The sequence below is a fragment of the Cetorhinus maximus genome, chromosome 14 (assembly GCF_964194155.1).
Source record: "Cetorhinus maximus chromosome 14, sCetMax3.hap1.1, whole genome shotgun sequence".
Classification (NCBI taxonomy): Eukaryota; Metazoa; Chordata; class Chondrichthyes; order Lamniformes; family Cetorhinidae; genus Cetorhinus; species Cetorhinus maximus.
Window position 1 is genome coordinate 77,380,740 of NC_135892.1, and position 26,088 is coordinate 77,406,827.

At 46.8% G+C, this 26,088-nt stretch overlaps 1 protein-coding gene and 1 pseudogene across 1 annotated transcript in view; both read left to right on the forward strand.

Annotated features, from left to right (window-relative positions):
• The window catches only part of kcnh1a (potassium voltage-gated channel, subfamily H (eag-related), member 1a), a 311,195-nt gene that overhangs the window by 27,821 nt on the left and 257,286 nt on the right, over positions 1-26,088 (forward strand). The window contains exons 2-3 of the mRNA XM_078557611.1: positions 5,827-5,950; positions 21,864-21,970. Of these exons, the coding sequence (XP_078413737.1) occupies positions 5,827-5,950; positions 21,864-21,970 (231 nt within the window). The remainder of the gene's footprint in view (positions 1-5,826; positions 5,951-21,863; positions 21,971-26,088) is intronic.
• Positions 18,192-18,310, forward strand: LOC144690251 (5S ribosomal RNA; annotated as a pseudogene).

Sequence of the window (26,088 nt, forward strand, 5' to 3'; positions counted from 1 at the left end):
GGGCACAGTAATCAGCAGGCTGCCTCCACCTCCGCTGTGGATGGCGGGGAGCACCAAGATATAGCGGCAGGGTTAGGATGATTAAGGAGAATTAGTTGCACAGCCTGGGCACGGGTATTAATCACTTGTACATAATGTTCACTATTGTCAATAAACTCCCAAGAATATCTCCTTGCCTATGGCTCCTTGTTCTGATGAGCAGTGTTCGTGTTACTCAGATGTGAAACCTTTCTGCGCAAGATAAAGGCAGGTGTCTCAGTCCAGGGCCTCTTCCCTTTGCTTTGCGCAGCCTTCAGACCAAAGTGATGGTCCGGCCTCACACTCACTGGACACGTTACTGATGCCTGAACCTCGATGGTACTTGTCATTGCTGCCAGAATGTCGTGGGCAGGTGTCACAGAGTTCCGTCATTCTCTGTGTGCTCTCAGCACCTTTAAGGTGGGGCTGGGCCCCATCTCTTCAGCATCTATGACCAGTGTAGCTGTGCTCCTGAAGGGGTCAGGTGCTGAAGGTGGACAAAGGATCAGATGCTTTTAAAGTTTCATGGCTGCATCACTATGATATGAAACAAAAATAAAAATAGCTGGAAAAACTCAGCAGGTCTGACAGAGGAATACAGTTAACATTTTGAGTCCGTATGACTCTTCATCAGAACTAAGGAAATATAGAAATGAGGTGAAATATAAGCTGGTTGAGGGGGGTGGGACAGGTAGAGCTGGATAGAGGGCCAGTGATAGGTGGAGGCAAAGAGATTGCCAAAAATGTCATAGACAAAAGGTCTATGACATCCATTGTTTTATCTCCACCTTTTAGCCTATTTTGATCCCTTCCCCCCACCCCACCCCCACTAGGGCTATCTGTCACTTGCTTGTCCTGCTTTCTACCCTTAATATCACCATTAGAACATTCTTTGGCTAATATCACCACCGTCAACACCCCTTTGACCTTTTGTCTATGACATCTTTGGCAATCTCTTCTTTACCTCCACCTATCACTGGCTCTCTATCCAGCTCTACCTTTCCCACCCCCCTCAACCAGCTTATATTTCACCTTATTTCGATATTCCCTTAGTTCTGATGAAGAGTCATACGGACTCGAAACGTTAACTGTATTCCTCTCCGCAGATGCTGTCAGACCTGCTGAGTTTTTCCAGCTATTTTTGTCTTTGTTTCAGATTTCCAGCATCCGCAGTGTTTTGCTTTTATCTCTATGATATGACCATGATCACCAAGCGCAAGTGAGCTGCCCTCGGCCAGACAGGAGTCAGACATTCTCAGGCTATGTGAAGATCTATGGAGTGTCCTCACTGCATGTCATCACCATTCTCCTGCAATCAAGCGACTATTAGGGCCTCCAATGTGTTTCCATGAGAGGAGCATTATCACAGAGGGTATGTGCGCTGCCATAAGCCAGATTGGAATCAAACGTTCCGAGGTGCAATGTGAAGATCTTATGGTGTCTCCTCACTGCATGTCGTCATCATCCTCCACAAATCTAGCAGCCTTGAGCGCCTCCAGAGAGCGCCTCATGTAATGAGTGTGAGGGCTTTATCGCCATCATCGTCGCCTTCAAGGACCTCCTTGCCCTCATCATCATCGGCGTCCTCCTCATCGAAGGAGACCTCCAGCTCCTCCTCAGCCAGCTCCTCTCCTTGTTGCAGTGCCAGGTTGTAAAGGATGCAGCAGGCGACGACGATGCGTGACACCATCTGTGCACTATATTGCAGGGCTCCACCAGACCGGCCCAGGCACCGGAACCTCATTTCAGCATCCCTATGGTCTGCTCCACCAAGTTGTGAATTGGAGCATGAGCCTCATTGCACCTTTGCTCTACTGCAGTCTGAGGCCGCCGCGTGGGTAGTCATCAGTCACCTCTGGTGTAGTCCTCTTCCCTGAGGAGCCATCCCTGCAGTCTCTGTAGACCCTGGAAGATGTCAGGGATCTGTGACCGACCGAAAACTTAGGAGTTGTGCACACTCCCTGGAATCTGTACGCAGATCTGCAGGATGCGTTTGTGGTGGTTGCACACTAGCTGCACATTCAGCGAATGGAATCCTTTGCGGTTGACATAGTTGACTGTGTGTTGCGATGGAGATCTGAGTGACACGTTGGTGCATTCGATTGCACCCAGCACCTGGAGGAAACCCGAGACCTGGGCAAATCTAATTGTTCTTGCATCCTGGCTCTCCTGGTCCCGGGGAAAGTACACAAAGCTGTGTGCCTTTGTGAAGATGGCATCTGTGACTTAATGGATGCATTTGTGTATGGAGCCTTGTGATATCTCACAGAGGTCACCTGAGGAGCCCTGAAAGGATCCACTGGCATAGAAATTGAGCGCCGCTGTTACTTTCATGGCCATTGGCAGTGGATGCCCTCCATGTCCTCGTGGCGTCAAATCCTGCAGCAGCTGGCAGATTTGACTAACCAGTTCCCTAGACATGCACAGTCTTCAGCGACACTGGTTCTCAGTCATCTTCAGGAATGAAAGCCAGTGTCTATAGATCCTGGGTCTACCTACCAGCGATGGCTCACTGTGGCTCTTCAGCAGCATGTGTTGCAGCCCCAGCCGCCCCTTCTCCCTGTGGGTGCTGCTCCTCCCTCTGAGCAACCAAGCGTCTCAGTCGCTCTCTTCTCCGGCGTCTTTGCTCTCTGTACACCATGAGACATACAGCTAGTTCACCAGGCTCCATGATCCTGATGTACTCCTCCTGCAGGATGAAAGAGAGAGACGCGTGGGTTAGCGTGGGTGTACTTAGAGCCTCTGTTGGTTCAGCCTGAATGCCTCTTAACTCACCTCGGAGAGTGCTGGCCACCACTTGGATGGCCAGAGATTAGTGTGCAGCATGGCTGCCCAAAACCCTTTCCTCCGCCCCAGTCCAACTGACCGATTGGCAGCAGCTTTTCCCACTGAACTGTATGCTGTGCTCTGAGCTCAGGCGCAGGCATTCTCCTAATCCGTGTTGGTTAGCTTCACCCATGGGAGAGACTGGTTCAAACTGGGATGATGACATTGCAAGGGGCTGTGAGCACCTTCACCAGTGACTGCTCCATGGCCAGCTTTTGCAAGGAGATTGTACAACATATCCAGTTGTCCATCTATTCTGCAGTCCACTAAAATGCTCATTAGTTTGCAGTCTGTGCCTGAGGGGGTAAAAAGCTCTGGAGCATTTTGTGGCAATTTGATACCTCTGCGCTGCTTGAGTGGGCAGATAAACTAGAGGCCTGACTCCAATCATATCATTGTAGCTGCACCTCAGCTGTCTCAGCTGCAGATGAATGGTCACTTTATACAAGGTGTCCCTAATGTGTGGCCGCTTCCTTCGCTCACCTCACCCCGACCCCGCATATGCTTGTATGCTACCTTCAACCGCAGGGCAGCCTTTGCCTCCCCACAAAGTCACCTCCACCGCAATGCAGCCTTTGTTCCCCCTCTCCAAAGCTGCCTCAGTCGGAGGGCAGCCTTTGCGCCCCCCCAAAGTCGTCTCAACCACAGGGCAGCCTTTTCCATCCCCCAACATGCCTCAACCTTGAAGTCCAACAGGCGTCCCTCGCGAGTGCTCCACAATGTTACTGTGTACTCACCTCCGAGTTCCCCTCAAAGTGCAGGCTGCCAAGTGCACGCCTTTTATATGCTGTTGTGAGACTCATTGGTGTGCAATCAATCCGACATGGGCGGATGATCCAGCAGGGTGGGGATGAGTCCAGCGGTCTAGCCTTATATTGATGTATTACAATGAGGTTCCTGACGTCTGATGGTGGAAAACGCGGCCCGCCATCGATGGGCTGAGTGGACGATCACAAACTGGTTTCATGATGTTGTGAAACGAATTTTTGGCCTTCTCGCCATAGTGTCTGCTCACACCACCAAACACATCCGATACCAGTGGGCATGGACAATTCCGACCTTCATTAATGCTGCATATATCCAGCAAAGTAACGCTGGCAGATTGGGAGAAGTTCCAAGAAATGCCCTATCATGAGCTGCCTGAAACTTTTTTTTCTGTCATTTAACTAATGTAATACTAATGTTACCATATTTCCTTTAATGCATGCACCTTTTGAAAATAAATATGCAACATCCACTGTATTAATAAAAACAAAAAGCTAAAAGCTACTGCGGATGCTGGAAATCCAAAACAAAAACAGAATTACCTGGAAAAACTCAGCAAGTCTGGCAGCATCGGTGGAGAAGAAATCGGTTAACGTTTCGAGTCTTCATGACCCTTCGGCAGAACTGAGTATAGTTAGGAGAAAGGTGAAATATAAGCTGGTCTAAGGTGGGGGGGCAGGGGGAGAGAGAAGTTGAGGGTGGGATGATTGTGGAGATAAGCAAGCTGTGATAGGAGCAGATAATCAAAAGATGTCACAGACAAAAGGATCAAAGAGGTGTTGAAGGTGGTGATATTGTCTAAGAAAAGTGCTAATTAAGAATGGAAGGCAGGATACTCAAGGTACAGCTCTAGTGGGGGTGGGGTGGAAAGACTAACAAAGTTTTAGTTTTAGATTTAAAAATAATGGAAATAGGTGGGAAAAGAAGAATCTATATAAATTATTGAAAAAAAAGGGAGGGGGGAGAAACTGTACACTGTATTTACTTTTTAAATTCACTCTTATTTCCTCTAAGTATTCTATTAAATTTGTCAGGGACACTTGCTTTTACAAATATATACTGGCTTTCCTTGCTTAACCCAAACATTTCTAAGTAAGGATATTCTATCCCATATTCCAACCACTACCGATGTTAAGTTGATAGGTCTATAGCTAGAAGGTTTCTTTCTCAAGTTCTGACGAAAGGCCAATGACCTGAAATGTTATCTCTGTTTCTTGTTCCACAAGTGCACCTGACCTGCTGAGTATTTCCAGCATCTTGTTTTTATTTCAGATTTCCAACATCTGCAATATATTGCTATTGTTCTCTTCCTTTCTGCCTTCATGATGTAATTCTCCATCTCTGGTACACTTGCTTATCTAAAAATGTTTGAAACATTGTGGTCAGCATTTCTGCCCTTTCTTCTCTGACTTCATCAGCGCTCTTGAATGCAAACTACTAGGACTCATTGCCTTTTCCATTTTGAGTACCGCTAACTTTTTCATTATTCTGTACTTATCCATCTGATTCCTTTCCTAACATAAAATGCCCCCGTAATTTTTCAAAATCAAAGTCAAAAGTGTACAACAGAAATATGTTTTCCCATTTATTTCCAAATTATATATAGTTACTTATTCTTCCTTGGTTCTGTGCAATTCTTCTGAAGATAATGTTTATCGCTTTGAGATGTCATTAAAAAACAACCCAAATTTGTATTTTTAAAGGTGTGAGGTTTACTCATTACAGTAAAGGTTACCTGCCGAGCATTTACAGAAACTTTCATTTCAACATTTGGGCTAGATTGAAATGTCTGACCTAGAGTTAAAAGAATAAGGGGTTAATTTTGACTTCGGATGATTGCATGAATCGGATGATATTGATTCAGCTGCCCGTTATACATTTCTCTCGATTTTCATTTCCATTTAAGATAATTGAAGTCAAATTTACCCCTTAGCATTCTAAACCTATTCCATTAGCCCATCATTCCAGTCGCTGATTAAACATTAATCTATGTTAAGAGGAATTGCACTGGAAAATTAAGGGTGAACTTGTTGATTGAAGTACTTGACAGCTAGACTGAAACAAATAATGTAGATTGTTATGTCATTTTCACAGAAACTACAGATAGTGTCATCTGTACCCATAAAACCCAGTTGATTATTGAAGAACCAAAGTATAAGAGAAATGTAATGTCCTGTCAAAATAAGATGTCTTTAAATCTATTTTCTTTTTCTACAGACACAAATTTTGTGCTTGGGAATGCCCAGATAGTGGACTGGCCTATTGTATACAGCAATGATGGATTCTGCAAACTGTCTGGATATCATCGAGCAGAAGTTATGCAAAAGAGCAGCACTTGCAGGTATTAAAAGATGTAACAGCATTTTATTTTCACCCTCATAAGGAAGTCTAGGACATCGTATTATTCTGTATGTTTGTAAAGGTTACAAATATAAAGAATAATCTGATGAACTGGAACACAAGTTGCATCAGTACTCAATGGCAGTTAATGGGTAACTAATGGCTTGTTTGAATGTAGGCAAAAAATTCTTCACTTGTCAGGCTCGAATGATATCCAGTAGTCATTGTCAGTGACTTTTGAATCCAAAATTATCACCTAACAAGGCATCTTTAAAATAATTTTGCGCGTGGTTGCATAGATAAATTTTAAATTAATTTTACTTTGCTGCATTTGTGATTCATGTTATATTTTCAGGTAAACTGCTTAAAGGTTATCCAAGTCTAATTAACTTAAACATTGTGTTAAATGTATAGCTTTCAGAAGCTTTAAATGATTCCAGCATAACTTAATGGTTATTATGACATAATTACATTTATAGTTAACTCATTTCTTTGTGCAGAACACTGAGTTCAACCATCACCCAAAAGTTTTTTTGAAAAATTATGAATACATTTGATATTTTTGCAAAGTATCTTTTTATGGTTTTATAAAAAACACATTTTAAATAGTGAGTGCTGTGACAGCAGTAGCAGAACTGATATATATATATTCCACAAAAGTGAACTAGTGTAAATAAAGATACAAGCCTATATTTTCCATGTGGGAAATATTTGAATGAGAGGTGGACTGATCCTGCCACAGTTTCTGGTTCAGCCAAATTTGCACAATGTGAGTGAGCACCTGACATCAAAACTAGCACCCACTGGGGTTTGCCATGGAGGGGGCAGAAATTTGCATGTTGCTGCAGGATTTAAAGGCCTGCAACAGTTCAAAGGTATAGCAAGCCGATGCACCTTGTCTAGAACAGCCAAACCAGAGGACACGGCAAGCACTTTAAAGGGGTAAATTCAAAATTAATCTGTGGAAACATTATTTCAATGAATGAGTGAAATAGGTTCCCAAGAGAAGATGGATAGCATTGATTTATTGAAATGCAAATTAGATATCTTTGTTTCAGAAAATAATATTTTTGGATGCAAGAGTAACTTGAGGCATGACATATGTTAATTGTAGCATGCTTGAGAAAAACAGGTATAAGTGACTTATATTCGATTTGGCCTGTAACGCTCAAACTGAAGCCTTGTTTCAACGTATATATGTTTATTACAGTTATAAAAGGAGCTTATGAAAAGTAATGTTAAAATACAATGGTTACTCCAATAGCATAGCCAGTTAAAGACAAATAGAACAAAAACAAACATACCTGGAAAAACTCAGCAGGTCTGACAGCATCTGTGGAGAGGGATATAGTTGACGTTTCGAGTCCGTATGACCCTTCATCAGAACTAAGACATATAGAAATTAGATGAAATATAAGCTGGTAGAGGGGGGTGAGTGGGACAGGTAGAGCTCGATAGGGGGCCAGTGATAGGTGGAGGCCAAGAAGAGACTGCCAAAGATGTCATAGACAAAAGGACAAAGGGGTGTTGACAGTGGTGATATTATCTAAAGCATGTGCTAATGGAGACAATAAGGGTAGAAAGCAGGACGAGCAAGTGGGAGATGGCCCTAGTGGGGGTGGGGTGGGGGGGAAGGGATCGAAATGGGCTAAAAGGTGGAGATGAAACGATAGATTGAAATAAATTTAAAAATAGGAGGGAAAAGAAAAATATATTTGTAAAAGAATTATAAATTATTGGAAAAAGGGGGATCGGAAAGGGGGTGGGGATGGAGGAGAGAGTTCATGATCTGAAATTGTTGAACTCTGTTAAGTCCAGAAGGCTGTAAAGTGCCTAGCTGGAAGATGAGGTGCTGTTCCTCCAGTTTGCGTTGAACTTCGCTGGAACATTGCAGCAGGCCAAGGATAGACATGTGGGCATGAGAGCAGGGTGGTGCATTGAAATGGCAAGTGTCAGGGAGGTCTGGGTCTTGCTTGCGGACAGACTGAAGGTGTTCCGCAAAGCGGTCACCCAGTCTGCGTTTGGTCTCTCCAATGTAGAGGAGACTGCATGGGGAGCAGCAAATGCAGTAGACTAAATTGAGGGAAGTGCAAGTGAAATGCTGCTTCACTTGAAAGGAGTGTTTGGGCCCTTGGACGGTGAGGAGAGGGGAAGTAAAGGGGCAGGTGTTGCACCTTCTGTGGTTGCATGGGAAGGTGCCGTGGGAGGGGGTTGAGGTGTAGGGGGTGATGGAGGAGTGGACCAAGGTGTCCCGGAGGGAACGATCCCTACGGAAAGCCGCCAGTGGGGGTGAAGGGAAGATGTGTTTGGTGGTGGCATCATGCTGGAGTTCACGGAAATGGCGGAGGATGATCCTTTGAATGCGGAGGCTGGTGGGGTGATAAGTGAGGACAAGGGGGACCCTATCATGGTTCTGGGAGGGAGAGGAAGGTGTGAGGGCGGATGCACGGGAGATGGGCCGGACACGGTTGAGGGCCCTGTCAACCACCATGAGTGGAAAACCTCAGTTAAGGAAGTAGGAAGACATGTCAGAGGAACTGTTTTGGAAAGTGGCATCATCAGAACAGATGCGACAGAGGCAAAGGAACTAAGAGAATGGAATGGAGTTCTTACAGGAAGCGGGGTGTGAGGCGCTGTAGTCGAGGTAGCTGTGGGAGTTGGTAGGCTTGTAATGAATATTGGTGGATAGCCTATCACCAGAAATTGAGACTGAGAGGTCAAGGAAGGGAAGGGAAGTGTCAGTGATGGACCATGTGAAAATGATGGAGGGGTGGAAATTGGACGCAAAATTAATGCATTTTCCCAGATCCAGACGAGAGCATGAAGCGGCACCGAAGAATTCATCGATGTACCAGAGAAAGAGTTGTGGGAGGGGGCCTGAGTAGGACTGGAACAAGGAATGTTCCACATACCCCATAAAGAGACAGGCATAACTGGGGCCCATGCGGGTACCTATAGCCACCTTTTATTTGGAGGAAGTGAGACGAGTTTAAGGAGAAATTGTTCAGTGAGAGAACAAGTTCAGCCAGACGGAGGAGAGTAGTGGTGGATGGGGATTGTTCAGGCCTCTGTTCAAGGAAGAAGCGGAGAGCCCTCAGACCATCCTGGTGGGGGATGGAGGTGTAGAGGGTTGGACGTCCATGGTGAAGAGGAGGCGGTTGGGGCCAGGGAACTGGAAATTGTTGATATGATGTAGGGCATGAGAGGAATCGCGGATGTAGGTGGGAAGAGACTGGACAAGGGGAGAGAGAATGGAGTCAAGATAGCAAGAAATGAGTTCCATGGGGCAGGAACAAGCTGACACGATCGGTCTGCCGGGACAGTCTTGTTTGTGGATTTTGGGTAGGAGGTAGAAGCTGGCCGTCTAAGGTTGGGAGACTATGAGGTTGGAAGCTGTAGAGGGAAGATCTCCAGAGGAGATGAGGTCAGTGACAGTCCTGGAAACAATGGTTTGATGTTCAGTGGCGGGGTCATGGTCCAGCGGGAGGTAGGAGGAAGTGTCTGTGAGTTGACGCTCAGCCTCTGTGAGGTAGAGGTCAGTGCGCCAGACAACAACAGCACCACCCTTGTCAGCAGGTTTGATGACAAAGTCAGAGTTGGACCTGCGAGAACGGAGTGCGGCAAGTTCAGAAAGAAACAGGTTAGAGTGGGTGAGAGGAGTAGAGAAATTGAGACGACTAATGTCACGCCGGCAGTTCTCAATGATAAGATCAAGAGCAGGTAAGAATCCAGAGGGAGGGGTCCAGGTGGAGGGAGAATATTGGAGGCGGGTAAAAGGATCCATTGAACGGGGAGAGGACTCCTGCCCAAAGAAGTGAGCACGGAGGTGGCGGAAGAAGAGTTCAGCATCATGCCGAGCTCAAAATTCATTGAGGTGAGGGCGTAAGGGTATGAAACTGAGTCCTTTGCTGAGTACTGAACGTTCAGCATCAGAGAGGGGAAGGTCAGAGGATATGGTGAATACACGGCCGGGGCTGGGATTGGAAGACGGGATGGGAACAGAGGGATGGGCAGGGGTGGAGGGTCCTGGATGGGCGTTGGTGTCGATGAGTTGTTGGAACTTGCGTTCTTTTGCATCTGAAAGCAAGAGACAAAGTTTCTCGTTGAGGCGTCGGATGAGACGAAGAATAAAATGAAACTGGGGGCAAGGACAGTTTAGAAATAGGGTGTGTCAGTGCTGCTGGAGGGAGAGGTCGAGTGTGTTCATATGGCGGTGCATGGCACTGAGTATGGATCTCAGGATGTGATGAGAACAGCAGTCCAAGGAGCGTTGTATGTCCCAGAGATACCTGTAATCCTGGGTGGATTCGAAACATGAGGGGTGGAACTTCAGTTGGAATACACGTGGGGTAAGTCAGAGACGGAGACAGTCACTGAGGAATGAAATATGGCTGTGAAAGCGAGTTTTAGTAAACACCTTGTCAAACACCAGGAGTGAAATGGAAAGCAATGAAAGTGAACAGGGCGAAAGAGACAGGCGGAAATCCTGTCGGAGAGAAGAGCAATACTTCTTCAAGGTAGACATTCCTCGAAGAGAAGTGGCAGTCAGTTAAACACTAAGGTAAAAGCAAAATACTGCGGATGCTGGAAATCTAGAACAAAAACAAAAATACCTGGAAAAACTCAGTAGGTCTGACAATTAACCTGTTAACATTTACAAGATTTTGAAGTGGTAGATCTTGAATGGCCTTCCTACCACTTGAGTGTGTCCAGGTTAGCTCTAATAACTGTGCTTCAAGTCTAGACTTATATACATAAAAATACACCCTTATTCCTCATCTGAGAACACATCCACTATCTGACCACTCAAGCCTCCCTAAAACTATCCTTTAAAGCATAAAATAACAAGGATGCCTTCTTTACTTCCAATGTTCCAAGAACATACTTGATTAGACAAGACTTCAATCTCTAACTGCCTAATTAAACTGCATTGTTTATGTTGAAAGCCTTATTCTAAAATAGAAGTCTTAAAAAAAACTCTTAGCTTACATATGACTCATTGAGAATGGGGAATTTTCCAACTGCCCTCATGTCCACCCCAAGCTCAGCAATGGCTGCTGACCTACGTTGCAAACCATATCCTACCAGGCATGATTCCCAAAGATAGATGTCTCCTTTTTAATGTCAGAATTATGTTGTTTCATATACAGGCCAGTCTTTCAATAGTACAGTTTGTTAAACTACAGAAGTAAACCAAGAAAATGGTTTCCTTTACTTCTTCTTAGTCTCAGTCTTGAATAGCCCCTGGTTCTCCCAGATAGCCTTACTTCAGGTTCTCATCCTTTTTTGCATCATATACCTTTCTCAAACTATTTGCTCTGGTGTGTCAGCTGTGGCTCAGTTGATGATGCTTTTTTTTTTTTGCCTCTGAGTCAGAAGACTATGGCTTCAAGTCTCACTCCAGATCAGAGGCTAGGAATCCTGTGGTGAGTAACTCACCTCCTGACTCTCCAAAGCCTGTCCACCATCAACAAGGCACAAGTCCAGGAGTGCGATGGAATACTCTCCACTTGCCTGGATGAATGCAGCTCCAACAACACTTAAGAATTTTGACACTATCCAGGACAAAGCAGCCCGCTTGATTGGCACTCCATCCACAAATATCCACTCCCTCCACCACCGATGCACAGTAGCCGCAGTGTGTATCTGTAAGGTGTACTGCCAGAACTCACCAAGTCTCCTTAGACCTTCCAAACCCACGACCACTACCATCTAGAAGGACAAGGACAGCAGATAAATGGGAACACCACCGCCTGGAAGATCCCCTCCAAGCCACTCACCGTCCTAATTTGGAAATATATCAACGTTCCGTCACTGCTGGGTCAAAATCCTGGAACTCCCTACCTAACAGCACTGTGGGTGTACCTACACCACATGGACTGCAGCGATTCAAGAAGACAGCTCACCACCACCTTCTCAAGGGCAATAAGGGATGGGTAATAAATGCTGGCCTGGCCAACGATGCTCACATCTTATGAAAGAATAAAAAAAAGCTTGAGGACAAAAATCAATTTTGACACTCCAGTGCAGTACTGATGGAATGCTGCACTGTTGGAGGTGCTGTCTTTTAGATGAAATCTTAAACCGAGGTCCATCGGCCCCCTCAAGTGGATGCAAAAGATCCCAAGTCACTATTTTGAAGAAGAGCAGGTGAATTATCCATGGTGTACTGACCAATATTAATCCCTCAATCAGCATCACCAAAAACAGAAAATCTGGTCAATATCACATTGCTCTTTTTTAGGAGCTTGCTGTGTGCAGATTGGCTGTCGTGTTTCCTACATTACAACAGTGACTACACTTCAGAAAAAATACCTTCATTGGCTTTGGGACATCCAGTAGTCATGAAAAGTGCTTAGACTTTCTCTTTTTCACTAAGCTTCATTTGGTCAAATCTATACACCATAATGCAGACAAAGAAAAGCATGGGCAGAATTTTGCCGTTGGCGTGCTGGGGTGGGCCCGACACGCCAACACGTAAAATGACGCGCGATGATGTCGGGCATGCGTCCCGAGGTCACCGTGCTCCATCGCGATATTTCGGAGGGCAGGTGCGCTATGACTTCCCAGGTGCGTCTGTCATTAATTAACGGGCTACTTAATCCCCTTGAGGCAGTAATACACAGTGATTTTTCGCAGCCTGTGCAATTTTCAGTGCTTTGCATGGGCACAACGGGCAGGCAGGTAGGCCATGTTTTTAAAAACCTCATCCACGGGTGGGATAAGAGGGGTGAGTGGGCTCGCGAATGCGAGTTGTTAGTAATTTCCTTTTTAAACTTACTGCTACTTGCTTGTGTGAACAGGACAACTTCAATTCTCTTCAGAGCTGCTTTGACAGAAAAATAGGGCTTCAGGTCAGGACTCTGGAGGAAACATAATTCTTGGGGCTAGCATGTTTCAGGCAGCCTTCCCTTATCCTGGGAATGGGATTTGTGCTCACCACTGGAGGCACCTCCTCTGAGGAGGAAGGGAGGGCCAGAAGGGGGAGGAGCCAAGAGTTCATATTCAGCCTCCAGGGGAGCCACCTTTGTGAGGACAGGCGCAGGCACAAGGGGCGCAGGGCCAACAGGAAGTGCAAGACGGAAGGGGCCGCAGAAGACGCCACTATCCTGCTGCCAGGGTGTACAGGCGACGATGCAGCTACCTCAATATGTCTGAGGTGCAGTGCCGAAGGAGGCTACGTCTCCCAAAGGAGACAGTGACCTCCATCTGTCAGATGATAGGCCCTGAGACCAGCTCCAACTGTGTGGGTGGACACCCCATGCCAGTGGCGTTGAAGGTCACGGCTGCCCTCAACTTCTATGCCTCCGGCTCTTTCCAGGGATCAGTGGGTGATCTTTGTGGAGTCTCCCAATCAGCTGTCTACAGTTGTGTCAAGCTGGTGACAGGCGCTCTGTTCAGGTGTGCATTGACTTTCATTCACTACCGCTTGGACGAGGCCAGCCAGGCGGAGCGAGCCAGAGGCTTTGCAGCAATTGCTGGGTTCCCCCTCGTACAGGGTACAATTGACTGCACACATGTGGCCATCAAGGCGCCAGCGGGTGAGCCCGGTGCCTTCATCAACAGGAAGGGCTTCCACTCCATGAACGTGCAGATAGTGTGTAACCATAGGATGCAGATTCTGCAAGGCTGTGCAAGGTACCCAGGCAGCTCCCATGACGCCTGCATCCTGAGACACTCCCAGGTGCCGAGGCTCTTCAGTACTTCGGCTCGGCTTGATGGATGGCTGCTGGGTGACAAGGGCTATCCCCTCAAAAGGTGGCTCATGACGCCCCTCCATCATCCAAGAGGCCGAACAGCGGTACAATAGGAGCCACGCCTCCACAAGAGTGGTGGTAGAGAGAACCATCGGTCTTGTGCGCTTCCAATGCCTGGACCGATCAGGGGGCGTACTTCAATACCCCCCGGATCGTGTGTTACTGACAGTGGTTGCATGCTGCGCTCTCTACAATTTGGCACTGGAAAGGGGGGACGCAGTGGAGGAAGAAGATGTAGACGCAGATGCTCTGGCTGCAGATGATGAGTCCAGTAGTGAGTCCGAGGACGAACACGCTCAGGACAACGCTAAGGGGATAGATGATACCGAGCAATCTCCAGGGAGGCAGGGACACCCAGGAGGCTTTGATCCAATGACCCTTTAGCTAGCCCACCACAGATGAACTTCCAACACATGCCAGGGCTGGAGGCTCTGTACTCGATACCTGACAGCAACACTTGCCTGGTTAGGAACACTAACTATGTGTCTTGTCAATAAAGCTCAATGACAAACAAGTCACTCATAACATCATGGCCAGAATCTTAGGGTCAGCGAGCGGGGGACGCGCGGTGACGTCGGGTGTGCTTCCCTATATCACTGCGTGTCATTCAGATTTTCAGTTCGGCGGGGGCGCACCGGAGTTGGCTGCGCGTCTGCCGGACTGTCAAAGGCCTATTAAGGCTATTTAAATAGTAATTGAAATACTCAACGGAGCTGCCTGTCCAACCTTAAGGTTGTCGGGCAGGCGAAGAGCCCAGGCGGCCTTCACATTTTTCATGGAACCTCATCCACAGGTGGGATGAGGTTTCACGAAGTGCTTATAAATTGAATGAAAGTTTTAATTAAAGTTCATTGACATGTCCCAGCTCATGTGACACTGTCACATGAGGGGACATGTCTTAAAAGTTTTTTTTATTTTTAAATTAAAAAATCTAACTAATCTCCCTGAAGCAGCTCTGTGCCTCAGGGAGATTTCTGCGCTCTTTCGCATGCATGCGCGAAAGAACGCAGGCCCCGACTCAGCCTCCTCCCCCCGCCCGCACAGGGAGTGCTCAGTGCTTCCGGGTGTGCGTCACGCTGGGTGGGCCTTAATTGGCTTGCCCACGTAAAATGGCGGCGCACAGTCGATCGCAGGCAGCGATTGGCTGTGCGCCTGCCTGTGCCCGCTCCTGTCCAACGGCCCCCCCCCACCCAATTCTCCCCCATGGGTTCCCCTACACCTGCAGAACTAATGAAGCACGCAGAGGCTTGTTGAGAACCAAAACATTTAATGATTGCATACTTGCATACAGAAATGAAAGTGCATTAAAAGGCAGCTGAGCAGCACATCTAATAAAAGACAATGAAACGGGGGGCAAAAGAAAACCACCAGTGACAAGCCCGTGGTTTGCCTAAGGTGATTTATATTTACATTTTTTGGTGCTATGTCTAGGTACTCCCCCCGCCCCCCCTCGCTGGCACCGGCATTTGAGACGGCCTGCTCACTCTGCTGTCCTGTTGGCCTTGGTGACCCTGGTGGGCGTCCTCTGGCCTGTGGAGCCTATGCTGGCCCCGACTGGGAGGGAGTGGCCAGTGGCACGGCTGGTATCTCCCCAGTCGCTGCAGCCTCATCAAATGCCACGGTCACTGGCAGAGGGGCGGAGGAGCTGCTGCCCTCATCCGGAGCGCCCTGAGAGGAGACAGCAGGCAGCTTGTGCGCCAATGTGAGGTCGCTTCGGACCTCCCTGCTCACCATTGATGGATGGGCACCTAGCTGGGATGCTGGGTGCCCAATCCCTCTCCCGCACTGACACTGACCACCTGAGGTCCGAGCGCAGCCCCAGGAGGCCCTGATTGTTCTCCTGGAGGAGTTTCCCCATGAAAGTCGCCACTCTCTCCATGGAGGAGGCATTGCGCTTGGCCATGAGGGTCATTGCATTGCTCATGCTCCACATGGACTTCTCCATCACGGAGACCATGGCACACATCCCCTCATGTATCTCCGCCAGATCCTCCCACACACCCTGCTGGACTTCCAGCATCTGCTGCCTCAGGGGCGGCTCCAGAGGCACATCATCAGCCATCGACTGAGCATGTTCCTGGTCCTCCGACTGCTGGCGCCCTGGGCACTTTCTGCCTCCGCCTGCACCTCAAGCGAGTGTGAAGTGCCCTCACCACTGTGCACCGAGACACTAGCCGACGATCTTATCCCCACTGAGGTGCTGGTATCTGCACTGGTGCCTGCCTGGCTGAGATGGTAGGACGCTGGTCTCCTGGGCCCTCAGGGGTTGGTGGCGGTCCCTCTGCCTCCTGAGTGTGGGCCTGCTCCGGAGAGGCTGAAAGGAAGAACAAGGACATTTGATTAGTTGAAGTCATTGCACTCTTAACGTGTATGCCTGGTACGCGGATCAGGATGTGCTCCTCCTTCCATTATCAATGAGCAACTCGTGTTGGATGCTGAAATCAATATATAGTCAACAGTGGAATGTTTACACTGACAGTCATTGTGACCTCAGGGCACGGCACTCTTACCTCCCAGTGACATCCCAACCTCACCGCGGCCGGTAGACCTGAGCGCATGGCGCCTCTCTAGCTCCAGTGCCTCCTGCTCGTATCTGGTCAGTATGAGTAGGTGGGCCTTCCCACCACCAGTCCGCAGCCGTTCGGCATTATTGTGTGCGGTCTTCTCCTGAAAGGAGTGAGGAACATTGATTAGTCCACCCTGTACCTGGATTGCCATTGCAGCCCTGCCAGCCCCACCTGAGGGAAACATTGCAGGGATCATCCGATTCGTGACCCTGGAGTGCCATACACTCAGTCCAAGCAGCCAGGGCTGACCCCCTTGCCCAGATGCTGCCTCCATCACATTTGCCACTCACACTCTAAGACCTTCCAAACCCACGAGCACTACCCACCCAGAAGGACAAGGGTAGCAGATGGATGGCTACCCCGCCACCTGGGAGTTCCCCTTCAAGTCACTCAGCATCCTGACTTTGAAATATTTCAGCACTACACCACTGTGCCTAGGTCCAGATCCTGAAGCTCACCCCAAAACAGTACTGTGGGTGTACCTGCACCATATGCACCGGATAAAGAAGGCAGCTCACCACCACCCTCTCAGGGGCAACTAGGCATGGGCAATAAATGCTGGCCCACCCAGCAAAGGCCACATGCCATGAATGAATGAATGCAATAACAAAATTCTGAGTTGGTGGGGAGGCCAGGGGGTGCCAACCTAACTGCTGTGCTAAGTGACCCATGCCAACACGGTACTCACCCTTCCTGATCGCAAGAGGTAATTGAACTGCTTGCGGCATTGCACCCAGGTACGTCTCACCACATCGTGGGAGCTGACCCTTTCTGCCACCTCCTCCCAGGCACGTTTCGTCAAGTTGGGGGGGGGCCTCCTCCTCCTATCCCTTGGCACAAGGATATCACGGCATGCTGCCACCTCCTTGTTGAGGGCAGCGAGGCACTCATCCGAAAATCTTGGGGCATATCGCCCCGCCGACCTGCCCTCCTGCCTCCTGTGTGACATCGGTCCTTTGGAAGGCTGCCTGTGCCGTTTTTAAATAGGCTGCTGGATTGCCATTGGACCCGGCGGTCATTGGACCCCTGCTGCCGCCTGCCCCTTCCCACTGTTCTCAGGAACCGCGATTCACGCAGGGCGGGCCTTAATCGGCCTGCCCGCGTAAAGTGGCAGCGCAGAGCCAATCATGGGCGGTGATCGGCTCCACGCCCGCCCACGCCCGCTCCTGAACAGCCTACCCACCATAGGAAAGATTCGCCCCCATAATAGATAACATAGAAAGCTGTAGTATACCATCTGGTCAAGAAACCATGGACTTAAAAGACTCTCCAACTCTTTTTTTATGTTTATCCATTGTGTGGATAATTCTTGCTAAGTATTATTTTCTCCTTAGCCCTGAATTCCCCCAATTGGATTTTTAACTCAAAGGAGCCCAATCTTTAATTTTAGAAATCCAGGTTCTCTGTCTCTTTCTAATTTACTCCTTTTGATAGGTGCCATTGTATTTAACTCTAAACTGAATGTTCCATTAAGCAGTCAGTTTCTCTATGGAACATGCCTTTATTTAAACGTTCTCTCACATTCCTGGGCCACATTAACCATTTCATGTCCTGCTGCTGTCAAATAGATGAGCATATCTGTTACCAATGTTCCCTTTAAAATTTGGCTGCTGTGGGCACCTCATTTTCTTAAGTGTGTGGTCCCTTTAAATTTTTTATATCACTGTACACACACTATTTATCCCAGAACAAGGCTTGCATGGTACCTTTAAGGCTCCTGTACGGCTGTGCACCTGCTCAGCTGAGCAAAACCATCATCCATGATTCTTTCATCCATGCCATTTCCACATGCCATTGGAGCATTGTTGGTTTAGGGGTAGAGTTTCTGCCTGCTGCATGGGAGACCTGGGGTCAATCCTTGTTTGATGCACTAAATCATTTCAAAGAATTTTTTGCAAAAGACATTAAATAAGACTTTGCCTACTGCCATGCTAGTCTAAAAACACATGCTCTCATCTGATCTCAGAAGCTAAGCAGACTCAGATCTGGTTAGCACTTGGATGGAAGACTACTTTGGAATACCAGGTGCAGTAGGCTTCATAGCGTGAGCACTAGCACATCCTGCTGGATACTGATCACCATTTAAATATGACCTGTGAATCAGGAAATCACCTGAAGGTTTACAGAAAGTTTAATTGAACACAACAATGTTCACACATAATGGACAGAATCATCTCAGATTTGCACAAAGTGCGGTATAGGCGGGAAAAAGAACGCTTTTTACCTGCCGGCCGCAGTAGCAGCTTTTCACGCCATAGCGTCACAACCCCGCCTCATTAATCATGCATTCCCAGGAAACACACTGTTTCGATGGCGGGCGGACTCTCATTTTCCCGCCACACCGTCACCTTGCCACTTCCGCACACCTGGTGCCATATTTAAAGTGCAGCTGCGCGCACACCTCTCAGTGCTTCCAACGCAGGACTGCTGCATAGAAGATATGGCCTTGAAAGTCAAGAACACTGCAGCCCCCCGATTCAGTGACGTGTCCCTGGAATGCTGTGGAGGCCCGTCGTGATGTCCTCTACCCTCGTTCTGGCCGCAGGAGGTCCAGCAATCTCACCACTCCGGCTTGGTAGGCGATGGCAGTGGTGATCAGTGCCAGTGCTGCACAGAAGAGGTTGGCCATCCAATGCAGAAAGAGGATGAATAATCTCATCCGTGCTGTCAGAGTAAGGGAATCATCTCATCACTCTAAACTCACACTCAAGCCCATCGCACATTTACTGGCATCTCACTCACTGCCAGCTCAAGGGACATCACCACCCATTCTCACACACACACCCTCACATCTCCACCTGGCCTCATCTCCTCTGGAGACTGTCTCCTCAGCCCTCGCCATCTTGAGATCAGTTGCGAAAATCAATGTGTGCCCCCACACATCCTGGCATAACCTTCTTCCCCAGTACAGCCATGGCCCTGCAGCCTCTTCGCTTGTCTGAGGCCACTTCTTTCCTCTTCTCCAAGCAAGCCCTAGCCCTGCAGCAATTGTAAAGCCACCCCTGCCTTATGGCTGGTCTGATTGGTAGAGACTGGCCCCAGAGCCCCCGTAAAAGTGATGTGTGCTGTCTGGGAAGCCTGGCGCTGATGACCGTGAGTGCTGCCCGGAGCAAGGTAGGCAAACAAACCTCAAAGTCCCGAGCGAAGTGCAGCTGGCCAGGTGCACGTTGCTTTTGTTTAGTTGTGGTACGCTGACATGCTCGGATGATCCAGCATGGGAGATTAATCCCGAAGAGCAGGGCTTATAATGATATGGAGAAGTAATAAAATGAAGTTCCCGATGTCAGACTGCAGGAAACGTGGTGCGCCATTGATGGGCAGAGTGGACGATTGCAAACTGGTTTCACAACAACGTGAAACCAACTTTTGGCCTTCTCACCATATTGTCCGCTCACGCCGCCAAACATGCCTGTTGCGAACGGGCATGGACAATTCCGCCGAGTATTTTTACACACACTAGCATCCCAACATCATGCCACAAGTGACCATTTACAAGCTGTTTTTAGCTTTCATGTTGTCTTATCAAAAGACTTGGGGCAGCTGGAGTTCATTGCTTATCTCCCCTTGTATGTCCTCGATGTCTCAGGTAATAACTAACTTTCTTGTTGTTCAGCATAGACAAGAACTCCGATGTTTCCAGGAGAAAGCTATCAATTAACTATTCTCACCTACACTTGTATGTTGAACAAGAGGCCGTCTGGCAGGCCAGCTAATGAACCCAGATCTCAGCATGTGTGCTCATCTACTCTTTACTGGATGCCACCTCATTGAGGTCCTTATCTGACTCCTCTGCAACAGAACTCAGTTGCAACATCAGCCTCTGGTGATCTGGCAAACCACCCTTTCCCCCTGGCCTGGGCTGCAGGCCACTTGTTCCCAGATGACTCATCACATCCTGATCATAACTCTATTCTTACCTCCAGGGCATGACAATGACTATATTTGAGCTGGTGGCTGCTTGTTTCAGATCAAGTGACAGAATCTCTTGATCAGTGTTGCATTGTCTCTCTCCCTCTTTGGGCTGCTGTAGCTGGCAGATGACCATTCTTAGGTGTCTGAAAGCAGAAAATCAGAAGGGGAGGGTTGGGGTGAGGGAAGAGAGGTGAAGTGGGAAGCATGCAGTTTGCACATCATGCCAGATAGCAGGATGAGGGTGAGCTAGGAATTGAGAAGGGGCACAACACTGGAATATACCGTCACCCTCAATGCTAATGACACCAAATGGCATGGGTGTGTTGCTGCCAGCCTCATGATGCTGAGAGCCATCTCCTCCCTAGGGTTCAGGAGATGCAGGAATCCTTGTCCCCCATTGGTTCAGCTCTGCTCCCTTCTGTTGTGTGCCATTTTGTCCTGCAAGAGAGGGGCCAGAATGTGTTTGAGTGATGTTCTTGCCATAGCCAAATAACTGGAGATATGTGAAGACTGTATGTTGACCACCTGCATGAGGTCATTAGATTTTTTGTGACACTGCTGCCAGGTCCTTGGGCCCAGACATTCGGAATTAACTTCCCTAGCCATCTCCTCCCACTCCCTTTCTAAGGTGATTCTTGAGGACCACCTGATCCCCTGTGGAATGACTGTCTCTCTCCTCCTGCCTAGCGCCATCGCTAATGCCTCCAGCATCATATAAATCACCTTGGAACCCTTTCTGTATCTTGGTGTTCAATTTTTATAATTTAAACTATTGTTTGGATCCCTTTTGCAGATGACCTATTAAAATTCGGATAAACTTCCTTTACTTTGTTCCTTCCCTTACAATTGGTTTTTAAATCAGTGTCGATGACTTCATCAGAGCACTACTTCCAAATTGATAGCATGAGTGAACTGAATTACCCTTAATATTGATGGTACTATGTTGCTATCAAAGTTACATTTTTTGTCTATTGGCTTGAAAGGCAGGGAAGAAACTGAAAATGTGATTATTGCTGAAGCTTTACAGTTCATTGTTTCCTGCATGTGAGGTTCTGTCTTTAAAGGAATGGTACTAGGAATTTTGGAGCAAGTTGCTTGGAGTCTGGAATTTCCATTAGGAGCCTGGAGCAACTATTTCTAGTAAATACAAGACTGATAGAATAGTGATCAATATTTTTTATTCTGCTCTTCTTTCCTGCAGGAGGTAAATTTTTAATAGGGCACTAGTAGCCCAGCGATAATCATTCTTTATATATGAGGCTAGACAGCAAGCATCTGTAGGTTCTTGAACCCTGCAGGCATCAGAGTTTAGCCTGATACTGTCCTCACCCAACATGTGCAAGAGTACTTTCCAGTGGCCTTTATTAGGCAGCCATTGGGAGTGGAAATCCTGCAGAATCTTTCCCCTGGATTAGGCACTGGCCAGTGCTGAGTTCCCCTGGTGTATCCGAAGAGATCAGCAGAATCAACACAGAACAGTTGTTGAACTCACACTTCCCTGTTCTGTGCACATTATTGTTACACTGTATGGTGTGTTTAACATTGGTGTTTGGAAAAGTTAACAAGGAGTTTTAAAGTAAGCTGCAAAATCACAGTGTTGAATATAAAATTCAGTTGAAACAAAAAATGGATATTTTATACGAATAATTGTCATTTTAAATTTGATTTATGTTCGCAGTTTCATGTTTGGGGAGTTAACAGACAAAGAAACAATTGAAAAAGTACAACAGACATTTGAAAACTACGAGATAAACTCATTTGAAATCCTAATGTACAAAAAGAACAGTAAGTAAAAATATTTTGTTCAGAATTTGTTGTTTGTGACACCAAAGAAAGGATTGTTATATGGTTTTATTGCAGTGGAAATATGGACAGTGAGTGAGGGTATGATTAAAAATGGTTATTTTGTTTTATGTTGAATAATCATTTCTTTTATTTACTGTGTAAGATGTCTCACTTTATATTTAGTTACCAAGGTGCAACAGGGCAGCATTTACCCATGTTTCACATAGCTAGATTTAGTGAAAGAGCATATCGTAACGTAAGTTAGTTTTGCATCAATACAAAGCAATTCCAGATATGTGTTAATGTGAGAATGAGAATAACATGGTAATCTGATTCTTGAGCACACTAAAGCCAAGTTGGATATTTTGGGATGAGATCCAAATTAAATGGAAAGAAAAATTGGATGGGATATATAATGGGCAGCTAGTCCAGTTCTGCCTGATTTATGCTATTGGCAAAGTTGAATTTTACCCGCTTTACGAGCTTGGGCTAAAGCCTTTTAAACGTTTTAAGACATTGACTTTGCCAACCACGCTCTCCTAACATTAGAAAATAGCTGTCAGAGGAGCTCATGCATGTGTGAGTCACAGCCTGAAGCAAATTCAGTCTTGCAGCCTTCAAGTTGAACTCTGGGTAGCTGCTGTTCTTAGATCAGTGATGTTAATACCAATGTAGCATACTGTTGCTCTTATGGTTAGCCATTGCGTGATCTTTCAATATTCTGTAGTTACTTAGAAGGGACAGGGTTGGTTGTCAAAGAGGAATACCAGAGATTTGGGTGGAATATGTAGTATGAGAATGCCAACAGCACTGAGTTCGATCCCTGTTCCGGCTGAGGCAGACTTGGGGCCTGCCTCTGCGTCCTACCCGTAGTAAAAATCATGGCACTTTGCCGTGGTTCAGCGAATAATTGCCAAGGACCCCCCCCTTTGGGTAGAGATGTCGTAGGAGGTTTTAAAACTTTGATTTATGTATTGGAATCCTCAATTGTAATGTTACATTTGTATAGCATTGTCAACGAACTTATTTGTGATTCTTTTTCTTATATGGCAAAATTTTTAGCTCTGGGGGCGGGCGAGTGCCCAACCCACTCAGGGTAAAATGACACGAGTTGACGTTGGGCGAGCGTCCCAATGTCAACACGCAATTACACGATATTTCGTTCGGCAGGCACGTGCTGGAGTCGGCAGCACGCCCGCTGACAATTAAAAGGCCTGTTAAGGCCATGAAAAAGGTAATTGAACAAAATTTTTCGCTGCCCATCCAACCTTAGGGTTAGCAGGCAGGCGAAAAGGCCAAGCAGCCTTTGCACTTTTTAGGAAACCTCATCCATGGGCGGTTTTTAGGTTTCCTAAAGCAAATAAAAATAAAATTAAAAAATTAAAATTTAATTAATAACATGTCCCTGCTCATGTGACATGTTTTATTACATTTTTCATTTCTTTATTAATTTATTTTAACACTCTTCATCTCCCCGAGACACGGAGCTGTCTCACGCACGCATGTGCAAAATCCGCGCTCGCCCCGCTTGCACTCTCTCTCTCCCCCCCCCACCACCCCTGCTGAGTGCTGCTGCTCGCGTTTCTTGGCCCGCCAGTGTGAAATCGCCTTCTGGCCTCGATTGCAGGCAGCAGTCAGCTTCCCAACTGCCCCCGCCGAGCCCGCCCAACAAGGGCAAAATTCTACCCATAGTCATGCAGGCACCACAAGGATTTCAGACATCAATGCAATAGTAATTGTGGTCCTGTTTGTGCTGATCAACGAATGACATTAAACAACAAATAAAATTTTCATATTGCAAAAAGTTAAATGAGGACGATTTTAGTAAGGATTTAAAGGTAAATAATATATATGTGGTATCTTAATTCATGCAGTTGGCCAGAATTATGAATAACAAGTTAATACCAAGTGGTACCAAGGTATTAACATCCATAAAGGTTATTCAATTTTGTTGGTTTTCCACTTAAATATGATGGAAATCTTAAAAAAAACTTTCAGAAAACTCTCTTTATTTAGCAGTAGGTAATCTCAGATTTTCTGTCCAAAAAGCACGTGGATGAATCTAGATACTAAGAACGTTCAACATGTACCGAAATGCAAACTGGTAAATTTCCTGTTGGTTACTAAGATACTGATTAAGTAAAAGGTATTTGGTCGGGAGGAAGATCTTCAACTCATTTCCATCCCACTTGTGCTCAAAAATGTCTTTTCCTTCTGCCCACTTGAAGCTGGCCAGATGTTCAAGAGGCCATTAATCTTGGTGGGAAAAGCTTCCATTTAAAACAGGCGGGAGCCTCATGAATAAATTCAAATCAGGATTAAATAGCATCAGACTGGCACTATTTCTAACCTTGTTGTTTGACTAACACTACTACTTGCTCCTGCCCACCAAACGTGGGCAATACTAAAACTTGCATTTATATGGTGTCGTCAACATAGAAAAATGACCCAAGACGTTTCACAGTTTGCAAAAATTGACACCAAGAAAATGGAGGTAAAAGGGGAAGTGATCAAATCATTGGTCAAAGCAGATGATTTTAAAAAAGAATTTAAAGGAGGAGAGATGCAGCAATTTAGGGTGGAAATTCTAGAGCATGGGCTTAGGTGGCTGATGGCAAGGCCATCAATTGTAGGGGCCCAGGAGCCAAAGTAGGTCCGTGAGCAAAGTATGATAAGGGCCACACTGTCAATGTGGCAGCTTTGGCAGGGCAGCTGCTGGAAAGTACAGCCTGGCCAGGAGGCATCAGCAATGGGCTAAGTGTCGGCAGTTGTGAGCCAAGTTTCAGTCAAAACCAGGATGTCATCTTTCTCTCTTTCTCTTTAGTTCTGGTGAAGAGTGTAAGGGCTCGAAATGTTAACTCTGTCTTCCTCTCCACAGATGCTGTCAGACCTGCTGAGTTTTTCCAGCAATTTTTGTTTTTGTTTCAACTTCAATAAGGCTATGGATGCTAAGGCACTTCTTCAGTAGGGAAATACAAACAGCATTGATATGTTGGGTTAGTCTAAGGGTGCAGTTGCAAGTGAAGTGAGTGAATGTTCTCCTCTTCCTGCACTGGCTGAGAGACGTTGGCATTCTCAACAGCTGAAATGGAAGAAAGGGATAAGGGACAGCTTGTGGTGTAAGGGAAAGCATCAGGACATAATTGGGTGGTGAAAGCATCTGCAGCTTAATATGTAGATTGGGTGGTGAGGAAGAAGCCAACAGCGGCATAGAGAATTAGAGATGAATAAACATCAACATTGCCAGATACCGTAGCTTCCACTCAACCCCTTCCAAAGATGGCAAGTGTGTTCTCTTCAGGGGGTGGGGGAGAGGGTGTGTAGGTGGGCACTTCCTCATCGTTGACAGTATGTTGTTAGGTGTTATGTGTGATTTCTTCCTGCAAGAAATAGGGGGTGGAATTTACGCCAACGGGATTTTACAGTCTCGCTGCATTTTACAGCCCTGCCCCCACCGCGATGGGGCCATAAAATTCCACTAAGGGTTGTCTGTTAATGAGGCGTTTGGAAAGTATGACTGCTATCTGTTTGTGAGAGATGTGCATTGTGGGCTAAGTGAAGATTGTAATGATGGTGAGTCTGACAGCATGAGGAGAAAGAGGTTTAGTGAAGTATACTGCAGCTATTGTAAGATATTGGGGAAAGGGAAGTCTTATGCTTGCTATCAGTGTTGTAATTAATGAGGCTTTAAGTGGTGCACTTCTCTGTGAAGAGAGGTCTTCTTACTTTAACAACTCTAGCCAGATTATTAGATAGTGCTTCTGGCATTGTTATACTTGGCATTTTTTTCCTACTGCCTACCAAGAAGATACCTGGAAAGAGAATGTTTCGCCCCCCTCTCCACTGCCTGCACCAAGACTTTCAGTGTAGCATCGTAGAAACTGTGTGCTTGCTCACTCCCTCTTTCAATTGGTGGTTCAACAGCTTTTCCCTGAGGGTCTGTACAGAATGCACCTCCTCTTTAAGAAGTGCTTGCTGCCTTTAAGTAGTGTCACCATTGCCAATATCTTCACCCAATTGGTATACAGCCAGTGGGTAGTGCAATAAATGCTGGCTGCACGTCTGGATCATTAGAATCAGCAGGCAGCACGGACATTGCATGCTGCTGGATTATATGT